The sequence below is a fragment of the Thermobia domestica genome, chromosome 5 (genome assembly GCF_964235325.1).
Source record: "Thermobia domestica chromosome 5, izTheDome1.hap1.1, whole genome shotgun sequence".
Taxonomy (NCBI): Eukaryota; Metazoa; Arthropoda; class Insecta; order Zygentoma; family Lepismatidae; genus Thermobia; species Thermobia domestica.
Window position 1 is genome coordinate 121,788,616 of NC_137458.1, and position 18,022 is coordinate 121,806,637.

The 18,022-nt window shown below is 38.1% G+C and overlaps 1 protein-coding gene across 2 annotated transcripts in view; it reads right to left on the bottom strand.

Annotated features, from left to right (window-relative positions):
- Ino80 (chromatin-remodeling ATPase INO80) overlaps positions 1–18,022 on the bottom strand; it is a 196,354-nt gene that overhangs the window by 152,236 nt on the left and 26,096 nt on the right. For both annotated transcript variants that reach the window (XM_081759007.1, XM_081759006.1), the window contains exons 3-4: positions 10,528–10,625; positions 9,689–9,888 (exon numbers count right to left, since the gene is read on the bottom strand). In XM_081759007.1, the coding sequence (XP_081615133.1) occupies positions 9,689–9,888; positions 10,528–10,625 (298 nt within the window). The remainder of the gene's footprint in view (positions 1–9,688; positions 9,889–10,527; positions 10,626–18,022) is intronic.

Genomic DNA, 18,022 nt, shown 5'->3' on the forward strand with positions numbered 1-18,022 from the left:
CATATAGCAATAAGGGTGCTCTCCAAGAGAACCGCATTGCTGCGATTACGCTACAGAAGAGTAACAAGGCACTGTGAAGAGATTTGGGTGCTCTTAAAATCGTTACAAATCACAAAAATAATTGCGTATCGCGCCATAAACCAGTTGAATACGTTTAATGTCGCTGACGAAATAATCAACCATGTGCAACAAGCCCATAAACAGCCATTAATGCAGTTTACCAAATAAATTCGCAGAAATTCACTCAGGACGGAAAATAAATAAATAAACAAGAATTTTAGAAATATTCCAAAAAAAAATGATCAAAAGATTGCAATCTTGACCAAGAATTTCACGACTGGTAAAAAAAAATGTATCTCAATCAAAAGATTGAGATCTTGGCTAATAACTAGTTTTTGAATCAGGGGCCACAAAATTTTTGAGCTGCTAAATCGACATTACGCATTTTTTTTTTTTTTTACGGAATAAGCACATCATACTGAGTTACGTGATGGTTTGGGTTTGGCAACACTATATGTAGTTCTCCAGATATAAGGCGTACCAGAAAATTTTTGACAATGAAATATATTGGATTTTTTGGATCAGGGGCCACAAAAAGTTTGAACGACCCCTAAATCGAGTTTTCGTATTTTTTGCGGAATAAGCGCATCATACTGCGTTAAATGACAGTTTGGGCTTGGATGTAATTCTCGAGATATAAGTCGTACAAGAAAATTTTTGGACGGCCCCTAAATCGATTTTTGTATTTTTTTTACGGAATAAGCACATCATACTGAGTTAGGTGATAGTTTGTGTTTGGGTACATTGTATCTAGTTCTCCAGATATATATATATGGTTTACAAGAAAATTTTTGCCTAAAGATAAAAAATACCATGTCACGCATTATTAAAAAAGTATCTTAGGCTTGAAGCTTACCGATAAAATTCCGGTCAGGTCATGGACTTACAGCATGTTTGCATAAATTCGTAAGGTGGGGATTTTCATCCAGCTACAGTGAAAGTTCGACGAGAGTTATTACACAATTGCTTTCTACGAGGCGGGGATTAAAACACGATTCATCAACTATCAAAGTGATGTGTGAACCCCTTAAGCACCACACTGTTTGCTGCGCAGCAGTAGACCTTCCAACAAGATTTCGTATCTGTGCATAGGATAAAAACGACACAATGCTGACTGGCATTCAATGTATCATCAGTGGCTATTAGCCTTGAGGCAGTCCGATCTTAATCCTTTGGATAATAGATTGTGGAAACATTTTAGAGGAGAAGGCTTGATCTAAATTTCATCACAATTTCGAAACTCTGAAACCAGATTTGGTGTAGACAATAGTATCCATACCATTGGAAGTGGTGCGTGCTGCGATAGATGAATGACCGGACTATTTGCGAAAGTATGTGAAGAACATGGGCAAACATATTGAATAATTATCTCTTGGTGAGGATGGTACGTACTCCACATCATAAATTACATTGTGTTTTGTCAACTGCTCTATGTGCTAGGTGACTCTCTGAAGAACAGAATATATAACAGCGATAGATAGGTACAGTACAGTAGCAGTGAAGCAGTGATTGAGAAGACAGAAGTAAATATGCATCACCGTACGAAATCCTATTAATGAACACATGTCCAATACCAAAACTCAACTAATACTTACTTACTTCTTCTAAGTCAATGCTACGATCGTCTGGGATCTAAAGTATAAATTTTAATTACTATACGTTATACAGAAGGCTGTTTCATCCTTATGGTAGCAATTTGCAGTCGCCATCAGAGGCGCTAGTTTCGCGTCAGCAACGTGACGCACGCAGTACGGAGTAGCCAGACACTTGTATACAAGCCGTGCAGAGGAGAGACGTGTGTGAGCAAAATGCCGCCGAAAATCGACCCTTTTTGGGATAGCTACATCGTAGCACTTTCTTATATAGGCTACAGCTATAGCCGAATAAGAACACAGTGCAAGAAGAAAGGTTTCACAGTGTCTGATAAGGGAATTAATGCAGCCATCCATCGCAATGCAAACCCAGAGCAAACCATTGCCATGCGTCGTCAAAAAAGGTAAAAGAAGCAACCGGCTCCACAACGCAGTCAAGACATCATTGCCAAGGTCCGCCGGTTTGTGACCCAGGAGAATCCACCCACCCAACGTGACATAGCGAGGCGTGTTGGACGGTCAACTGCAACTGTACACCGAATCATACGCGACAATTTGGGACTCAGAAGTGCACACAAGCGGCGGGTCCATGTTCTGAAGCCAACGCACATCGCAGAACGGCGGGTGACATGCACAAGGCTGTATGAAGGTTACCTGGCAGGTGACAAATGGCGTTATGTGATCACCTTAGATGAAACATGGGTCTATTTGACAGGATCCCAGCAGATGCGTGCAATTTACTACCGCCGCAGTGATGAAACCGATAATGCAAAGTGGATTCGCTCCTGCAAGGAGAGTTTTCCAAAGGGATTTATGGTAGTGACGGGTTTCTGTGCAAAAGGAAAGCTTCCGATACACCGGGTGTCATGAAATGTCAAGGTGAATGCAGCGTATTATATCGAGCATGTACTGGAACCCATCTATCGCCAATATGCCCCGGCTTTGTATGGCAATGACACTGACAGAGTGTTCATCCACCAGAACAAGGCCAGCAGTCATACTGCCAAACGAACGGTGGCCTACATGACACGTATGGAACAGGAGGCAAGTGTAAAGGCTATCCCATTTCGAGACATCCCAGTCAAGTCACCAGACGCATCCCCTATGGACTTCTGTGCTTTCGGCCTCCTCAAACGGAACATCAATAAGCGTCGTCCGACCACACTTGGTGGCCTTTGGAAAGTGTGCAAGGAGGAGTGGGCGAAATTGGATTAGGCAGTGCTCAATAGAGGTCTCCTTCAGTGGAAACTACGATGTCGTGCAATCGTTCACCAACGGGGCTATCATATCGAACATGATCGCTGGTGGAAACGGGGTTTTACGCCCTAGGGCACGGGTCTGTACTTCACTTAACATAAGGCTGAAACAGCCTTCTGTACGAGTAGGTGAGAGGAAGTTCTTACCCTCACCATGATAACATGTTATACTGTAAGAATTTGCACAATGATAGATTAACATCTCACTAAGACGTATACTAATTTGTGGATTTACAGGCCGTGTTGAATTGATGTTACTGCCAGAAAACTACCAGCGGCATTATATTGCGCTCTTATGACACAGTGAAATGTTGGAAAATAGAATCTAAATGTTTGTACGTCTACAGGACATAACCCAAGACTATATCCAAACATGGAGCAAAAGTTAAGCAGCTGGTGCTTGGAGATAGGTCACTATTAACTGTTTAGCTAGGGAGATGGACATTACTAGGGGATCCGCACACACACCATATTACATGACGTTCTGCATACCAGCAGAATGTGTTTCTCGATTGCTGACAAAAACAGCAACGTGTACTATATGCACAAAACATTTTAAACCTATACCGCGATGATTAGTGACTATAAATGAATGATGAGTATACGCGTATCTATTTGACCCTGAAAGCAAAGAAATGGTATGATTAAAACGTGAAAACATACCTCGTCCCCCACCTCCAAAAGGCTAACTTGCAACATTCATCCAGCTAGGTCATGTCTGTGTTTTGGGACCATACTTGTGATTTTTATTACTGACAAAATGGTACTGCAACTACAGGATCTGCTGCAAAAGTTACGGGACGCTATGCAAGTAAACAGACGGCCTTTGCTCTCGGAAGGTGTGTTGATACTAGTGGGCAATGCAAGAGCACACTGAGCAGCAGAAATACTTTGGTGAGCCAATGTGGCTAGAACCGTTGCACCACCGACCATACTCTCACAATTTGGCTGTCTGATTACTTTCTTTTTTCAAATATGAAGAACTACTTGTGGGTTGATTTTACAGATGATTGGCCTCCAGACGGTATTAACGAACTGATCCATCGATGTGGAGAATGGAAGGAAATACCTGATGAATATGTAGAAAAGGATGCAGCCGTGAACCAAATTGCAAGCCCTTATTTCATTTCTATCATTATTAGAGAAGAACTTTCTTTCTCTCCTCGTATAAACATACTTTCTTCTTATGTTGGCATATATTTTTTCGTGTATGCACCCTGTAGCCTGCTCGTTTTAGGTAACGAATTTTCTACCAAATAGGTACGGAATGGAAAATCACAAATAGTTACATTTTTAATATATCTAGGAGGCTTGTCCCGAGAAAACCGAACTATCAAAAGATACAAATCAACGAAACTGTTCTTAATTTTCTGCTTGCCAGTGCCGCATAGTAAGATTCTTTCCAAGCATTTTAACGGTAACTGCATCATCCTGCCTTTTGTCATTGTGAAACTTCAAGTGTTGGAAAGAAGTTGTGTTCCGTACTTATGGCGTTTTTCTGGACTACGAAAATGAAGACTTTGGAAGAGTAGCGTATGCGCATCAAATTTTTATTTGAAATTGGGCAAAACATTTACAGAAACTTTGAAAATGCTGCAAGAAATATACACAGAAGAATGTATGAACCGAATCCAGTGTTATGAATAGATTCAGCGTTTCAAAACAGGAATAATATCCATCAAAGACGAGGCAAAATCAGAATGCCCACCAATTATGTAATGTTTTTGTTTAGAAAATGCGCGATCTTGGACGGAAAAATCGTCGTTTGAAACCAATATCAGAGGCTGAGAAAGTAGGAATCAGTAAATCGTCCTGCCATGTGGATATCTGTGAAATCTCTTGAATCGTACAAATGAAATCTGTGGCTTCTTGAGAAACATCATAACAGGTGACGAGACTTGGGTCTATAGATATGCCGTTGAAACAAAGGCACAGTCACACCAGCGGATGGGAAAATCTTCGCCGAGGACACCCCCCCCCCCAAAAAAAAAAGAAAGTCAAAGTCGCTCAAACGTTAAAGTGATTCTTATTGTTTTCTTTGGTTTGTATGATAGTGTTCGTGATGAATACGTTGCACGTGGTCACACTATCAACGAAGAATATTATTTATAAGTGATTAGACGTTTAAGGAAGGCTATGAGAAAAAAAGAGACCGGAAGCTTGGAAAAATGGAACATGGATATAGTGTTGTCAACGGCTCGAGCGGCTCGGCTGAGTCACCACCGAGCCGAGCCGAGCCAACAGCTCACCAAACCGAGCCGGCTCGAGCCCTCGGCTCATTGGGCCAAACCGAGCCGATGGCTCATCTGAGCCGAGCCGAGCCGAACCGAACCGATGGCTCATCGTAACTGAGTCGCTCGAGCTGATGACTCAGGTGAACCGAGCCGAGCCGGTTGGGCGAAACATCGTCCTGATTAACAACAAAGAAAAATACAAGTTTGCTTAGAAATATTTTTTCAGTTATTGATAAATAGCTAGAAGTAATAAAACAAAACAACTCTAGATAAACCCAAAGGATACCTTTAAAAAAACCTACACAGATGCTGTTACACGACGTTAACAATAATAGTTGTAGGTGTACTCGAACTTTTACATATTTGTACTATTATTTAATTAGTTCCTTGAATGATATATACAACAGAGATCCAACTAGTGCTCACTGATTTAAGAGATTGATTAACAAATCAGTTACTACAAACTCAAATATAAAACATTTTGTTTGTCTTCACATAATCCAACTTCGAAAATTGGGCTTTTGTTTTAACATTTCGTAGCACGTAGTTAGCAACTTTAATCTAGTGTTGTCAACAGCTCGAGCGGCTCGGCTCACGGCTCAGTCACCACCGAGCAGAGCCAACAGCTCACCCAACTTGGGCCGAACGAGCCAAGCCGATGGCTCCCCCAACTGAGCCGGCTCGAGCCGATGGTTCAGGGATCGAGCCGAGCCGGTTGAAATCACTACATGGATAGTGGACCACGACAATACTTATTATGTTATTTTGAAATAAATATTTCTGAGAAGATACGTCGTGTGAATTCTTTTATCTGTTAAATTTCCTGATTTAATCCCAAGCTGTTTAAATTTTCCTATCTGTATTTAAGGAAGGAGTCTTTACGCGCATACAGTAACATTTAGAAGCATTTCTTTACATTCGTGATTCTGATTTCTGTAAAATTTGGATCCTCGAAATTTTACGTTTATTTTCAAAACATGTATTGCAAGACCAGAAATAAATGTACTCTTTTGTTCCTGGAATTTTGTATAGCTCCGTGACTCGAATTTTGATGTTCCTTTCTGTCATGGATATAGACAACACATTAACGTCATATTCACACAAATCAATCACGGTTTGCATAATTTTTAACAAACTAATTTTTGCAACTTGTTAGCAATTTGTTGTTTTAAGGTCGGTTTTAAATTGCATTACTTAAAACCTATCTGTTCTGGATTCCTATCCATGTATCTTTTCCTTGAGAAGCCAATCGCAGAAGTTGCTCACAGGAATGAAGCACGTTAACAGTTGAAAATTAAAAAGAACGCCGCACAGTGGGAGATTTCATCGATCTAAGGGAACTTTATTAAATTTTGCGACCAAGCAATATAGCAAAGAATACCTGCGATGTAGGTAGCTAAATATGCCGTTGGTATGAAATTGACATGAATTCGGGCAATGGTCGCGTGCAACGGTTGCAAATATGGCCTGAAAGGAGGCAACCAAGTGCACGCGTGTAGAGCCTGCGACAGGTACGCTTTGTACTAGCAGTTCATTTGACTTGTGTCCTGCTGGGCTTACACAGAGTGATCAGTACAGTGCTGTAATAGTATTGTGGGTCTCCGAAGGAAAGATCGAGCACTTGAACTTTGCATTGCATTTTAGTGTACCTAGGGGATAACGTGGGAAAAGTGTGTGTGTGAACATGTGGAAAAAATGTAATTTGTGAATTACAAACAAGGTTTCATGTAGGTGTTCTGTGGTGCTCAGCCTGCGGATTAAGTTCACCTGAAAGCTTATTGAGGTTAGAAGTGAAAAAAATCGAGAAACATTGCGCAAGTATGCGCAAAAACATAAGGACGTGGTGTAAAAATGGCTCCCGTGTTTACATGGCAGATTATATTAGATGTGTGGGAACAACATGCGTCAACAAAGCGGTTGAAGTTTTAACAAATTACATAATGGAACAAACCGGGGTAGTAGAACTGACCACTAGTTCGCGAGCAAGAATAAGAAAATGTATTAATGATATACGTACTGGTTAAACGGGACAAAGCCAATCGGCACCAGGAGAGGTTGATAGAAGACAATGCAACATGGTTGGAAAATGAAGTGGACTTCAACTTAGCGCCTGTTCTGTCAACGGATACTTCTGTTGAAAATAAATGCGGTAGACCGAAAATGTACCTCAAAAGTGTAATCTAGGAAAGTTAAAGAACTTATAGAATCAACCAGCAACGAGGAATTGACGATGGCGACTGAATTAAAACTACGGAGGAAAGCGCGACTCGGCAGCGATCGTCAAGGAGTTTTGTTGTTTTCTCCTCACACGGGGTACGAAAAATCAAGAAATCTGGAAGCGCTGCACTTCCCGTTCTGGCGAAATTATCAGAAGATAAAGCTTTGGCGTTACTAGTTGATGCGAATCTTTGGAAAAAACAGTAAAATAGCATGCATGATGAGGCAAAATAAGCAGGCTGTAAAATGTATCCATCCTACAATAAGGTTAGAGATGCTAAGCAACGTTGTTATCCAGATGAAATAAAAATCACAAAGACATCGGTTGACATACCGGTGCAATCCCTTCTTCGTGATACCATAAGAAGACTCAGTAAAACACAAGATGTGTTTCGAACTTTGTCTGATGTTCGCAACATTAATATTGGTGTTCAGGGGGATTGTGGTGGTGCGCAAAAAAGTATGTATCGCCAATTAAGGGGGACTGTGGTGGTGTGCAACAAAGTATGTATCGCCAACCTTTTTAGATAAGCATTCAACTGACGAGAGTTAGTTTGGTGTATCTATGGTCCCTATTCAACTGTACAGTGTCACTAACAATCGTAACTGTGTTATTTGGCAAAATCCCGCTCCATCGTCTACCAGATTGTCATCCCATAAGTTTTGTGTTTGCAAAAGAAACGGTTCAGGTTGTACAAAACCAAGTCCAGAAAATAGAAGACCAAATCGAGAAACTCACCTTAATTATAATAACTATAGGTGACGGAATTTATCGTTCGGCCTAAGATTATTTTTTTGTATGATTGATGTAAAAGTGTGTAATTTTGTATCCTTATGTGCGTCTACGCAGACGTATTATTTATGTGGATCAAAACCGAGAGAGATGAATAAGCTTGGTATTCTTTCTCATAAAACTGTAGATCTGAACTTTTTGACTTTTGGACTGTTCGGTTTATTCTTGGATGCGTCTTATGTAATGTATTCTTTACATTGCCTACCGCCTAGATATTAAAGCATGGCATGTACGAGGCAAAGAAAATCGGATGATAATGGAATAAAAAAATAAACGGTCCAAACAAAATTTTCGTAGTGAGCTTGGACTATTTGTAGATATGCCGAAACAACAAACAGGAAACACCAATGATGGCAATACAGCCCGCAAGTTTTTTCGGAATGCTGAAAAATGGTCCGAAATAACGCTGGTAAAATGCCCACTTAATTAAGCAATGTCACGTTATTTTAGAATACACCCTTTCCAGCCCGAATTTTTTTGTGTGTTGGATAAACATATGTTCACAGTATTTCATGTTGCAATGATGCCACGTCCTAGATCCTCTGTTTTGCTTAACCGCGAATAAGTAGAGGTACCAAATTATGAGACTGACCCGAAAGAAGAGTGTTATGATTACATGGGGAAACTGCATGAATTAACATTAGATTCACGATTATAAAAAGTTAGTGATTCCAAATGTTATCATTGGGCTGGAAAGGGTTAAATTGTGTTTTTCCGATTGATACAAACAAATTTAGTGAGTGCGCTCGTTGCACTTTGGAACTGTATTTGCAAAAGTATTCTTGGTATCATATGCCCGTAAGCGTTCTCGAAGTCCTATTTCTACCAATAGGCCAGCTTTCCAAAGCACAGGAGACTCGAAATAAAGACAATAAGAAATATAGGGAACTCTTCATAAGAAAATTATCCAGAGTGAATACCAACACGGATTTAATTCATAGATTCCTGATCACCTCTGATTTATATATTGCTAGTAAACGTGCTCCTGCCAAAACCAAACGTTCAGACATAATGTCCGAGGTACTACGATTGCTAAAAGCGCCTTATGTCAATGATCTCTCTGATCATTCCGAACAGAGCAGTGAATAAGACTAATGAACTTGTTTTTCCCGTCAGTTTTGCGTGCTCACTGACTCTTGTTTATTGTCCTGACTATCTAATATAATGTACTCATTATCACTAAACTTTTACTTAGACATAAGCTGATCACATCAATCTTATTGTTGTCCTTTCACCAATTGTGTAATGGTGTTTACCTTTCTCACACATGTGTTACTTCTTTGGTAAATAGTACACAAACAACATTCTTTATCAAAGTAATCGCATATTTCAATTGAATAGAACGTTAAAACCTGCCACAGGCAAATGTGCATCACACACTGAATAAAGTTCCCCTAGATCGATGAAATCTCCCACTGTGCGTCGTTTCGGTATTGAGCATTTGGTTTGTGCTGCAGATGGACAGACATACTCTGGAAATTCTACACAAAGTAAAAGCTGAACTAAAACATACAATGGTTTCAATGTTTTCTTTACCTCAGGATTTGAGTAAAAACGAGCCTGGAATTTCTTACGAAGCTGATGAAGTCGTAACATCTCTCGTAGATCTTGTTCTGTAACTGGTTCATCCATGTCCGAAGAATCGGACGTATCACTGACTAGAACATTTTTCAGCCATCTTCTGTTTTTCTTCACGTGACTGAAGTTATATAACCTAGATTTGTCAGCTTTTCTGTCTGTATGAACAGAAATATTGAAATTAAAATTATGTATTGATTTCAGGCATGATAAGCAAGTAAGTACGTATTGAAATAATTAGTTCATTTTTGCCCAGAGTTAATTAACTTTCAATGGTTATTATGTCCAAGTTAATTAGTGCAGATTAAACTAAAATATAGAATTTTTAAAGATATTATCTTATTATAAGAAACATATATATTCAATATGTAAGTATTAAGTGCATTTATTAAAAAAAAATTAAGTTATTTTAAAGATAAGTGATTTACAGATCTCAGTCTCAGACAATATTTTTTAGAACGAATATATTCTGACTATGGACATTGGGGGACAAGCAAGTATGACTTTGTATGTTCATTTGCTTAGGTAAAGAAAAAGAAAATTAATGAAACTGATCCTGTGGTTTTGATAAGAACTTAAAAATTTTTTCGCACTCGCCGCTAAAGAAACTCTCAAGAAGAACGCTTTCAGTTTAACTGATGTCAATCAGAGTTAATCAACACTAACCAACAATGCTCTGCATACCTGGTGAATTTCGTTACCATATCCTGGTTCATCATCCAACAACAGTAAAGAGTTTTCCTTCACGTCATTCACGTATAAAGCGTGACTAATTTGAAGAGTACTTTTATACTTACCTTCTTTTGATGTTCTGATGCCATTAATGATCTTCTTTCCCCGATCTTCTTCCTCTGTGAGCAAAGCTTCGGATTCGGTATCCGTTGTGGAATCATCACTTAAGAGAAGATAAAGTACAAAATTATTTTAAATCAGAAACTCCACCTTTATATCACAAGAAGAAAAGATTGCACTCTCGACTAAAAAGCATTTTAATATACAATATATACGTACAATGTAATGAAATCATTTTATACATCATAAATGCATACCAACTGAAGTGTGTTCGTTACCTTGCTACCTCAAATTACATTATGTTCATATTGATTTACCAAAAGTTATATGAAAATCGTCAATTCACTCAGAAATTACATAGTATTATCCTCATGCAGTTTATAGAAAGAATTTTATTAAACAAATACGCAATTTTATTGCCAATCATTTTCATAAAAACTCCGCAACGCGCTACCTGAAACTATTAAATATTTCATCCTACAAACCGAAATATTTTTCACCGAAGATAAAATACGATTTAATGTAACAAAACATTTACTGAAGTTTCTTAAAAAAAGACTGACTTTTACTATGAGTGTATACGCAAAATTCATCATCGTGCTACAAAGTATTAATTCCTGATGAAATTGTTCAATCGCTAAATTAATTAGACATGAAACGTATTCAGTAATTACACACATTTGTTAGTAGACTTCCATACAACTTCACTTAAAGTGACCTCTATTAATTACATAACACAAAGTACAGAATACACGTAGAAATGAACAATTCAATGTTGTTAGAAAAGTATAACGACAAACACCTAATGACCACGAGTATCCTAGTTCACTCTTTGCTTCTGCCTTACTTTTTACTGAGTAACATGCAATATTCGGAGTACTCAATTAAGGATGTCTCAAATTTCTGTTTAATGAAAGAAAGACAGGATTGCCTACTAATTCCAATAAATACAAATTTAAATGTGGTGCCTTCCATTTCAACTCAGGCAAAAAAAGAAAATAAAATAAAATGAAATAAAATAAATAAAAAATAAAAATAAATAAATAGAGCTGTGGTATAATATAGGACGTTTGAATGAACAACAATACGTAATGTCGGGTCTCTCTCTCAATCTCTAAGTACTTTTCTTCGAAACTGAGCTTTAAAATTTAAACCGAAAACCTTAATCACGACCAGTGTATACAGTTATTTTTGGTTTCTACCATCACTGATCAGGTGTGGCATTAGGTTTCCTGGTTACGCAACTACCTGCTTTTACAAATTTAAAAATATTTTTAAAGTATTAGTGTTCGAGAAAAATAGTATTTGGTCTAGGAATTAATTCGTGCGGTTTTTAATAAAAATTGAAGCTTTATTTCAAAAACAAAGTAAATGAATACGTTAACAAAAATATTGTCCATCGCTAGCCACTACTTTCTCCCATCTTTCAGGCAATTTACGGATTCCGTGTCGAAAGAATTCCTCATCTTTTGACGCAATCTAATCAAAGATCCATTTTTCGATATTTTCTGAAGAAGTGAACCGCTGTCCAATCAAATCGTTATTCATGCAATCGATCAAGTAGTAGTCAGACGGAGCAGTGTCTGGTGAATATGGCGGGTGGAGTAACACTTTCCATCCGACATTTCCCAAATAGGTTTTGACCGGTTTTGCGACATGTGGTCGAGCGTTATCATCTTCATAAATAAGTTTATTATGCCTGTTATTCCATTCTGGTCGTTTTCAGGCCAGAGCTTACTTCAAACGCATTAATTGTTGTCGATAGCGGTGTCCATTAATAGTTTCACCAAGTTTCAGAAGTTCATAGTACACCACACGTTTCAAATCCCACCATATATACAGCATAACCTTTGCACAATGAATATCTCGTTTCGGTTGTGAAGGACCTGGTTCACCTTGCTTCACCCAGGCCTTTTTTCGTTTAGGATTCTCGTAATGAATCCACTTCTCATCACCAGTTACAATTCGATGCAAAAATCCCTTCCTTTTCTGTCTTTGAAGCAGCAATTCGCAAACTTTTGGCTGTCCAAATTGCTTTTGGTCTTCCAAGCTGAAATCACCACCTTTAAACCGTGCAAACCACTTCTGACACGTTCGCTCAGCTAGAGCATGGTCACCAAACACTTCCACTAAAATATGATGACTTGCGGTAGCACTTTTCTTCATGTTAAAGCAACGAAGAATAACTCCCCGCAAAAACACTTTATCAGGCACAAAATGCGCCATTTTCAGTTGAAGAAAAAATGTTGTTGTTTCCGCTTCAAGCAACTGACATATACTAAACAAGATGCTCAATGACAGTAGTTTTCAACGCATGTTTGGATCAACGAAACTATGGGACAATAAGCTAGTTACGCCATCTTTTGTAAAACCGCACGAATTAATTCCTAGACCAAATACTTCCACTCTTCAACGCAAGACAATATTGGCAAGTGGAACATGGAACGTACGTACTATGTTACAGGGAGGAAAATTAGAAAATCTTAAAGAAGAAATGAAACAAAATAATTTAGATTTGGTAGGCGTTTGTGAAGTTAGATGGGAAGGTAATGGGGTATTGAACAGCGAAGGATATAGAATGTTTAACTCAGGTAATGAAAAGGGCGGTCATAATGGCGTAGGAATAATTCTTGGAAAGCGCTTAAAGGAGAAGGTAGTGAAAGTAGAATTTATTGATGATAGAGTTATGATGTTAAGACTTAAAGGGAAAACGAAGGATCTAGTGGTGATACAGACATATGCACCGACGACTTCGCATGCAAATGAAGAAGTAGAGGAAAATTATGAGAAAATAGAAATTATAGATAGGGAGAAGAAGGGTGCATGCATAATTCTAATGGGAGATTTCAATGCAGTTGTGGGAGAAAAACAGGAAGGTAGTATCGTAGGCAAATATGGTTTAGGCGAAAGAAATGAAAGGGGAGAGGGACTGGTGAATTTCTGTAGACAGAATTCACTAGTAATTGGAAACACTTGGTTCAATCAGCACAAGAGAAGAAGATATACATGGAAATCACCAATAGACGGCGGAAGATATCAGATAGACTATGTTATGATTCAGGACAGGTATCGGAATAGCTTAAAGAACGCGAAGACCCTTCCCGGGGCTGATATTTTCTCTGATCATAATCTTGTGCTGGCCGAAGTAGATATTCAACTGAAAAATGTAGGCAGAAGAAAAGTAGGTAACAAAATGTTGAATACTGAAAAGTTGAAAAACGAGGAAATAAGAAATCTTTTCGCTGAAAAATTCAAAGAAAAATGTTCAAACGAGGAAAGGATAGGCGCAGGTAGTAACGAACGGTGGGAACATATTAAAGCAGTAGGTAGGCAGCAGTAGGCAGAAGAAGCAGTAGGTTACCGTGAACACAAAACTGCTAAGAAACCATGGGTTACAGAGCAGATGTTGCAGAAAATGAGGGAGAGGAAGATGTGGAAACAGGTTGATACAGAAGAGGGCAGAAAGATGTACAGAAAGTTAAATAATGAATTACGAAGAGAAACAGACAGAGCGAGGGAAGAGTTTTACAAAAGAAAATGCGAGGACATAGAAGAATTAGAAAGAGTTGGGAAATATGAGGAAATGTACAAGGAGGTGAAATCTATGGAATTTCGGAGGAAACAAGGGAGTATTATCATGGCAGTAGAAAATAAGAATGGGAAGGTAGTCAGCGAGAGAAATGAGGTCATAGGAAGGTGGAAAGAATACGTTGAAGACTTATATGAGAGTAGGGATAGACCGTGTAGCCTAAATGTTGAAGTGGAAAATGAAGTAGGCGAGGATGATAAAGGATTTAATATTCTTCGTGATGAGTTTGAAAAGGCTATATCCGAGATTAGGAATGGAAAGGCAACAGGAATAGATAACATACCAATAGAATTCATTAAAAATATAGGAGACAAGGGAAAGAAAGAATTGTGGCGACTATGCAATGAAATATATGAAACAGGAGAATGGCCAAGAGAGTTTCTGAAAACGATCATGATACCGATGGCTAAGAAATCGAACCCAAAGAGATGTGAGGATTATAGAACTATTAGTCTCATATCTCATGCAGCTAAAATTCTGCTCCGAATACTGAACAGAAGGTTATATGGAAGAACAAATAAAGATGTGGAGGAAGAGCAGTTCGGGTTCAGAAGAGGCAAGGGCACAAGAGATGCTATTGTTTTATTAAGGGTGATCGGTGAAAGATTTATAGAAAAAGGGAAAGAGGTGTATGTTGTATTTATTGATCTAGAAAAGGCTTTTGACCGCGTGAATTGGGAATTGTTGTTGGGAGTTCTAACAAAGATAGGGTTGGAATGGAAAGATAGAAGACTAATAAGAAACTTATACATGAACCAACAAGTAAGTGTTAGGATAGGGGAAGAACTGACGGAAGAGAGTGCAATTGGAAGGGGAGTTCGACAAGGATGCTGCCTCTCGCCAAAACTATTTAATGTCTATCTAGAAGAAATAGTGAAAAAGAGCCTACATGATGATGATGGCATTTCGGTAGGAGGTAGAATGATTAGATGTATAAGATTTGCAGACGATATGGCGCTTGTTGCAGAATCTGAAAAGAAAATCAATAAAATGTTAGAAAAAATGAGAAAGGGCTTTGAAGAATATGGGATGAAAATAAATGTTAGAAAGACAAAAGCCATGGTGATTGGAACGAAGGGGTCTGTGTCAAATATAAAAGTAGGAGAGGAGAAAATAGAACAAGTGAATAGTTTTCGATATCTGGGTAGTATTCTTAGTAATGACATGAAATGCGAACGTGAAATAAAAGCAAGGATAGGAATGGCGAAAGAAGCCTTTAAAAGAAAGAAAAGTCTGTTTTGTGGGACCTTGAACAAAGAGTTGAAAAAAAGACTCATAAAATGCTTCGTGTGGAGTGTTGTACTGTATGGGGCGGAAACGTGGACATTACGTAAAGGTGACGAAAATCGACTGGAAGCCTTCGAAATGTGGGTGTGGAGAAGAATGGAAAGAATTAGTTGGGTCGAGCGGAAAACGAATGAGAGAGTGTTAGAAATGGTGGGTGAGAAAAGAACACTTCTAGATATTATTAGGAAGAGGAAGAGAAACTGGTTGGGACATTGCCTAAGAAGAGATTGTATCATGAGGGACATCCTAGAGGGTATGGTGGCGGGAAAGAGAGGGAGGGGGCGAAGGAGACTACAATTAATGGATTATATTAAAACAGAAAGATCATAGGCGAAGACGAAAAGGTTAGCGGAGGACCGTGGAGCATGGAAGCTTCTCAGCTGCGGCAAGTGACCTGCCAATAAAGGCAGAATACCTATGATGATGATCATGAATTCTTGTGTAAAAATCGAAAGAAACGGAGCAGTTTACATCTATAGTTGCATACCAGCTACAACCGGCTCTACTAGCATTGAACATAGGCAGGAAGCTTCTATTTCCTCACATGGAAACGCATATTTTCAACTAAATCGCTCTTTTAGCATTGTACACATGTGGCTGCAGCCCCTTGAGAACCGTCTAATTCGTAACAGAGTTTCTCCATTTAGTACCCTTTGATTTGATCCAGTTCCCTGAAGCTTTGGCGCAACTGACGGAGTGGGTGGGTACCAAGGATCACAGCTAAGAGAACGGTTGACACAACACAAATGCGCTTCGATCGAGTTGAAACAGAACTGAATATTGATGCCTAGAATTAAACTCGAGTTACTTTCATGAGGTGAGAAGGAGTGCTGTGTAAACACGTCCCAATATTATTTTTAATTTCAGGCGACGATAGGAGATCGTGAAAAATATCGAATTTGACATTTCAACGGATGCAGACGTTTCATGGCTCCTAACTAACTAACTGTATGATCTTTCGAATTCGAAGGTTCAATGCACATTCACAAAAGCTCTCCATTGATTACAGTCCTTGGTCAACTAATTTCAGTTTTTACTTTGTATTCCTATTTCTGCTAGATCAATCTTAATATTGTCCTCTCATCTGCGCCTATGTCTTTCCAACAGTCTCTTTTTAATTAGTTTCCAGTTAAAATTTTGAAAACGTTTCTACTTTATTCCATTCTACCCCTAACAATGTTACGTAAACTGTGTAAGTTATGCCGTTACATGACCCCTACATACCGAAAAACGGATTTAATGGATTTTTATTCTTTACGATGCAAACGCGTTCATTCGCCTAGTCCATTTCGTTCTTAACATATCGAGACCAAATTTTAATTGCAGGTTTTTAATATTACTTTTCTTTTTTTTTAATTTTATCTCAATCACCAAAAATGATAGTTTACTGAGGGGTGAAAATCAAAATTTGCGATTTCTTCGAAAATGGCCCTAACAATTTTGCCCATATGTCATAAATAAATGTTTCATTAACAATTCTATAATATGGTATATTTAGTTTTTCTAGAAAAAATAAAGGGGTAGTTTACACTTGAAGGGGAGTTTTTCGGATAATATTCTCAAAACTGATTCAGGCTATTTAATAAATAAATGTTTCATTAACAAGCTAACGATACAGTGTAAATTATTTATTCTATAAAAAAAAAAAAAAAAAAAAAAAAATACAAGGAGAAGTTTACTTTTTGGGGGTGAGTTTTTCCCCGAACTTTTTTTTTTTTCAAAAACGACCATGGCGATTCTTTCATATTTTATAATTAAATATATTCTTTATAATCTGATAATGTGACATAACTCACTTGGCTTAAAATAATCCAAAAGAGGTAGTTTATTCTTGAAGCTAAGTTCTTTTCAAACGATTTACTCATAACTGACTTAGGCGATTACGTTTCTATTGCGTAAATAAACGTTTTATTAATAATCCTACAACATGGGATAAGTCACTTCTCATGAAAAAGTCCACAAATGATACCTTTGCGGGTGTAATAAAATAACTGCACCACCTAACCCAACACAAAGAATATTGTGCTTTTAATGATTCACAGCAAATAATACTGTTAATATTAAACGTTACATCTATCGGAGGTCTTAGCTGGTATGTATGTTATTAACTTACAAACTAATTGTACACATAATTTATGTCTGTATGATACAAATAATCTCGGTGTGCTGCTTTTGAATAAAGTAACATTATTAACGTATTACAAAATATGACTTTACAATAATTATTATTATGAACAAAACTTAATGAAAGTCCTAATGAATGTTTACATTCACAAAAAGTTCATTTTCCTACAAATGTCTCTCAGAATTTAGTATAGTAGCAAGCTGTACATCATTGCTTGGTACGTATTAACCTCTATTTCGTGGTACCATACGGCAACAACGGCTTCGAGGAGCTCTATTGAATTCCTAACGGTTTTTCCATGAAGCCAACGGGACATGAGAAGCCATAAATTCTGAATGGGATTCATATCAGAGAAGTTCGGTAGCCACCACAAGCGGTTAACGCCCATCTTAGAACACCAGGTATTAGCTACTCGTGCGACATAGAGCGTTATGCTCTTGAAAGATGAAGTAATCTAAATTTTCACATGAAAAGCGGTCCCCTTGTCGAGGTGAAGTAA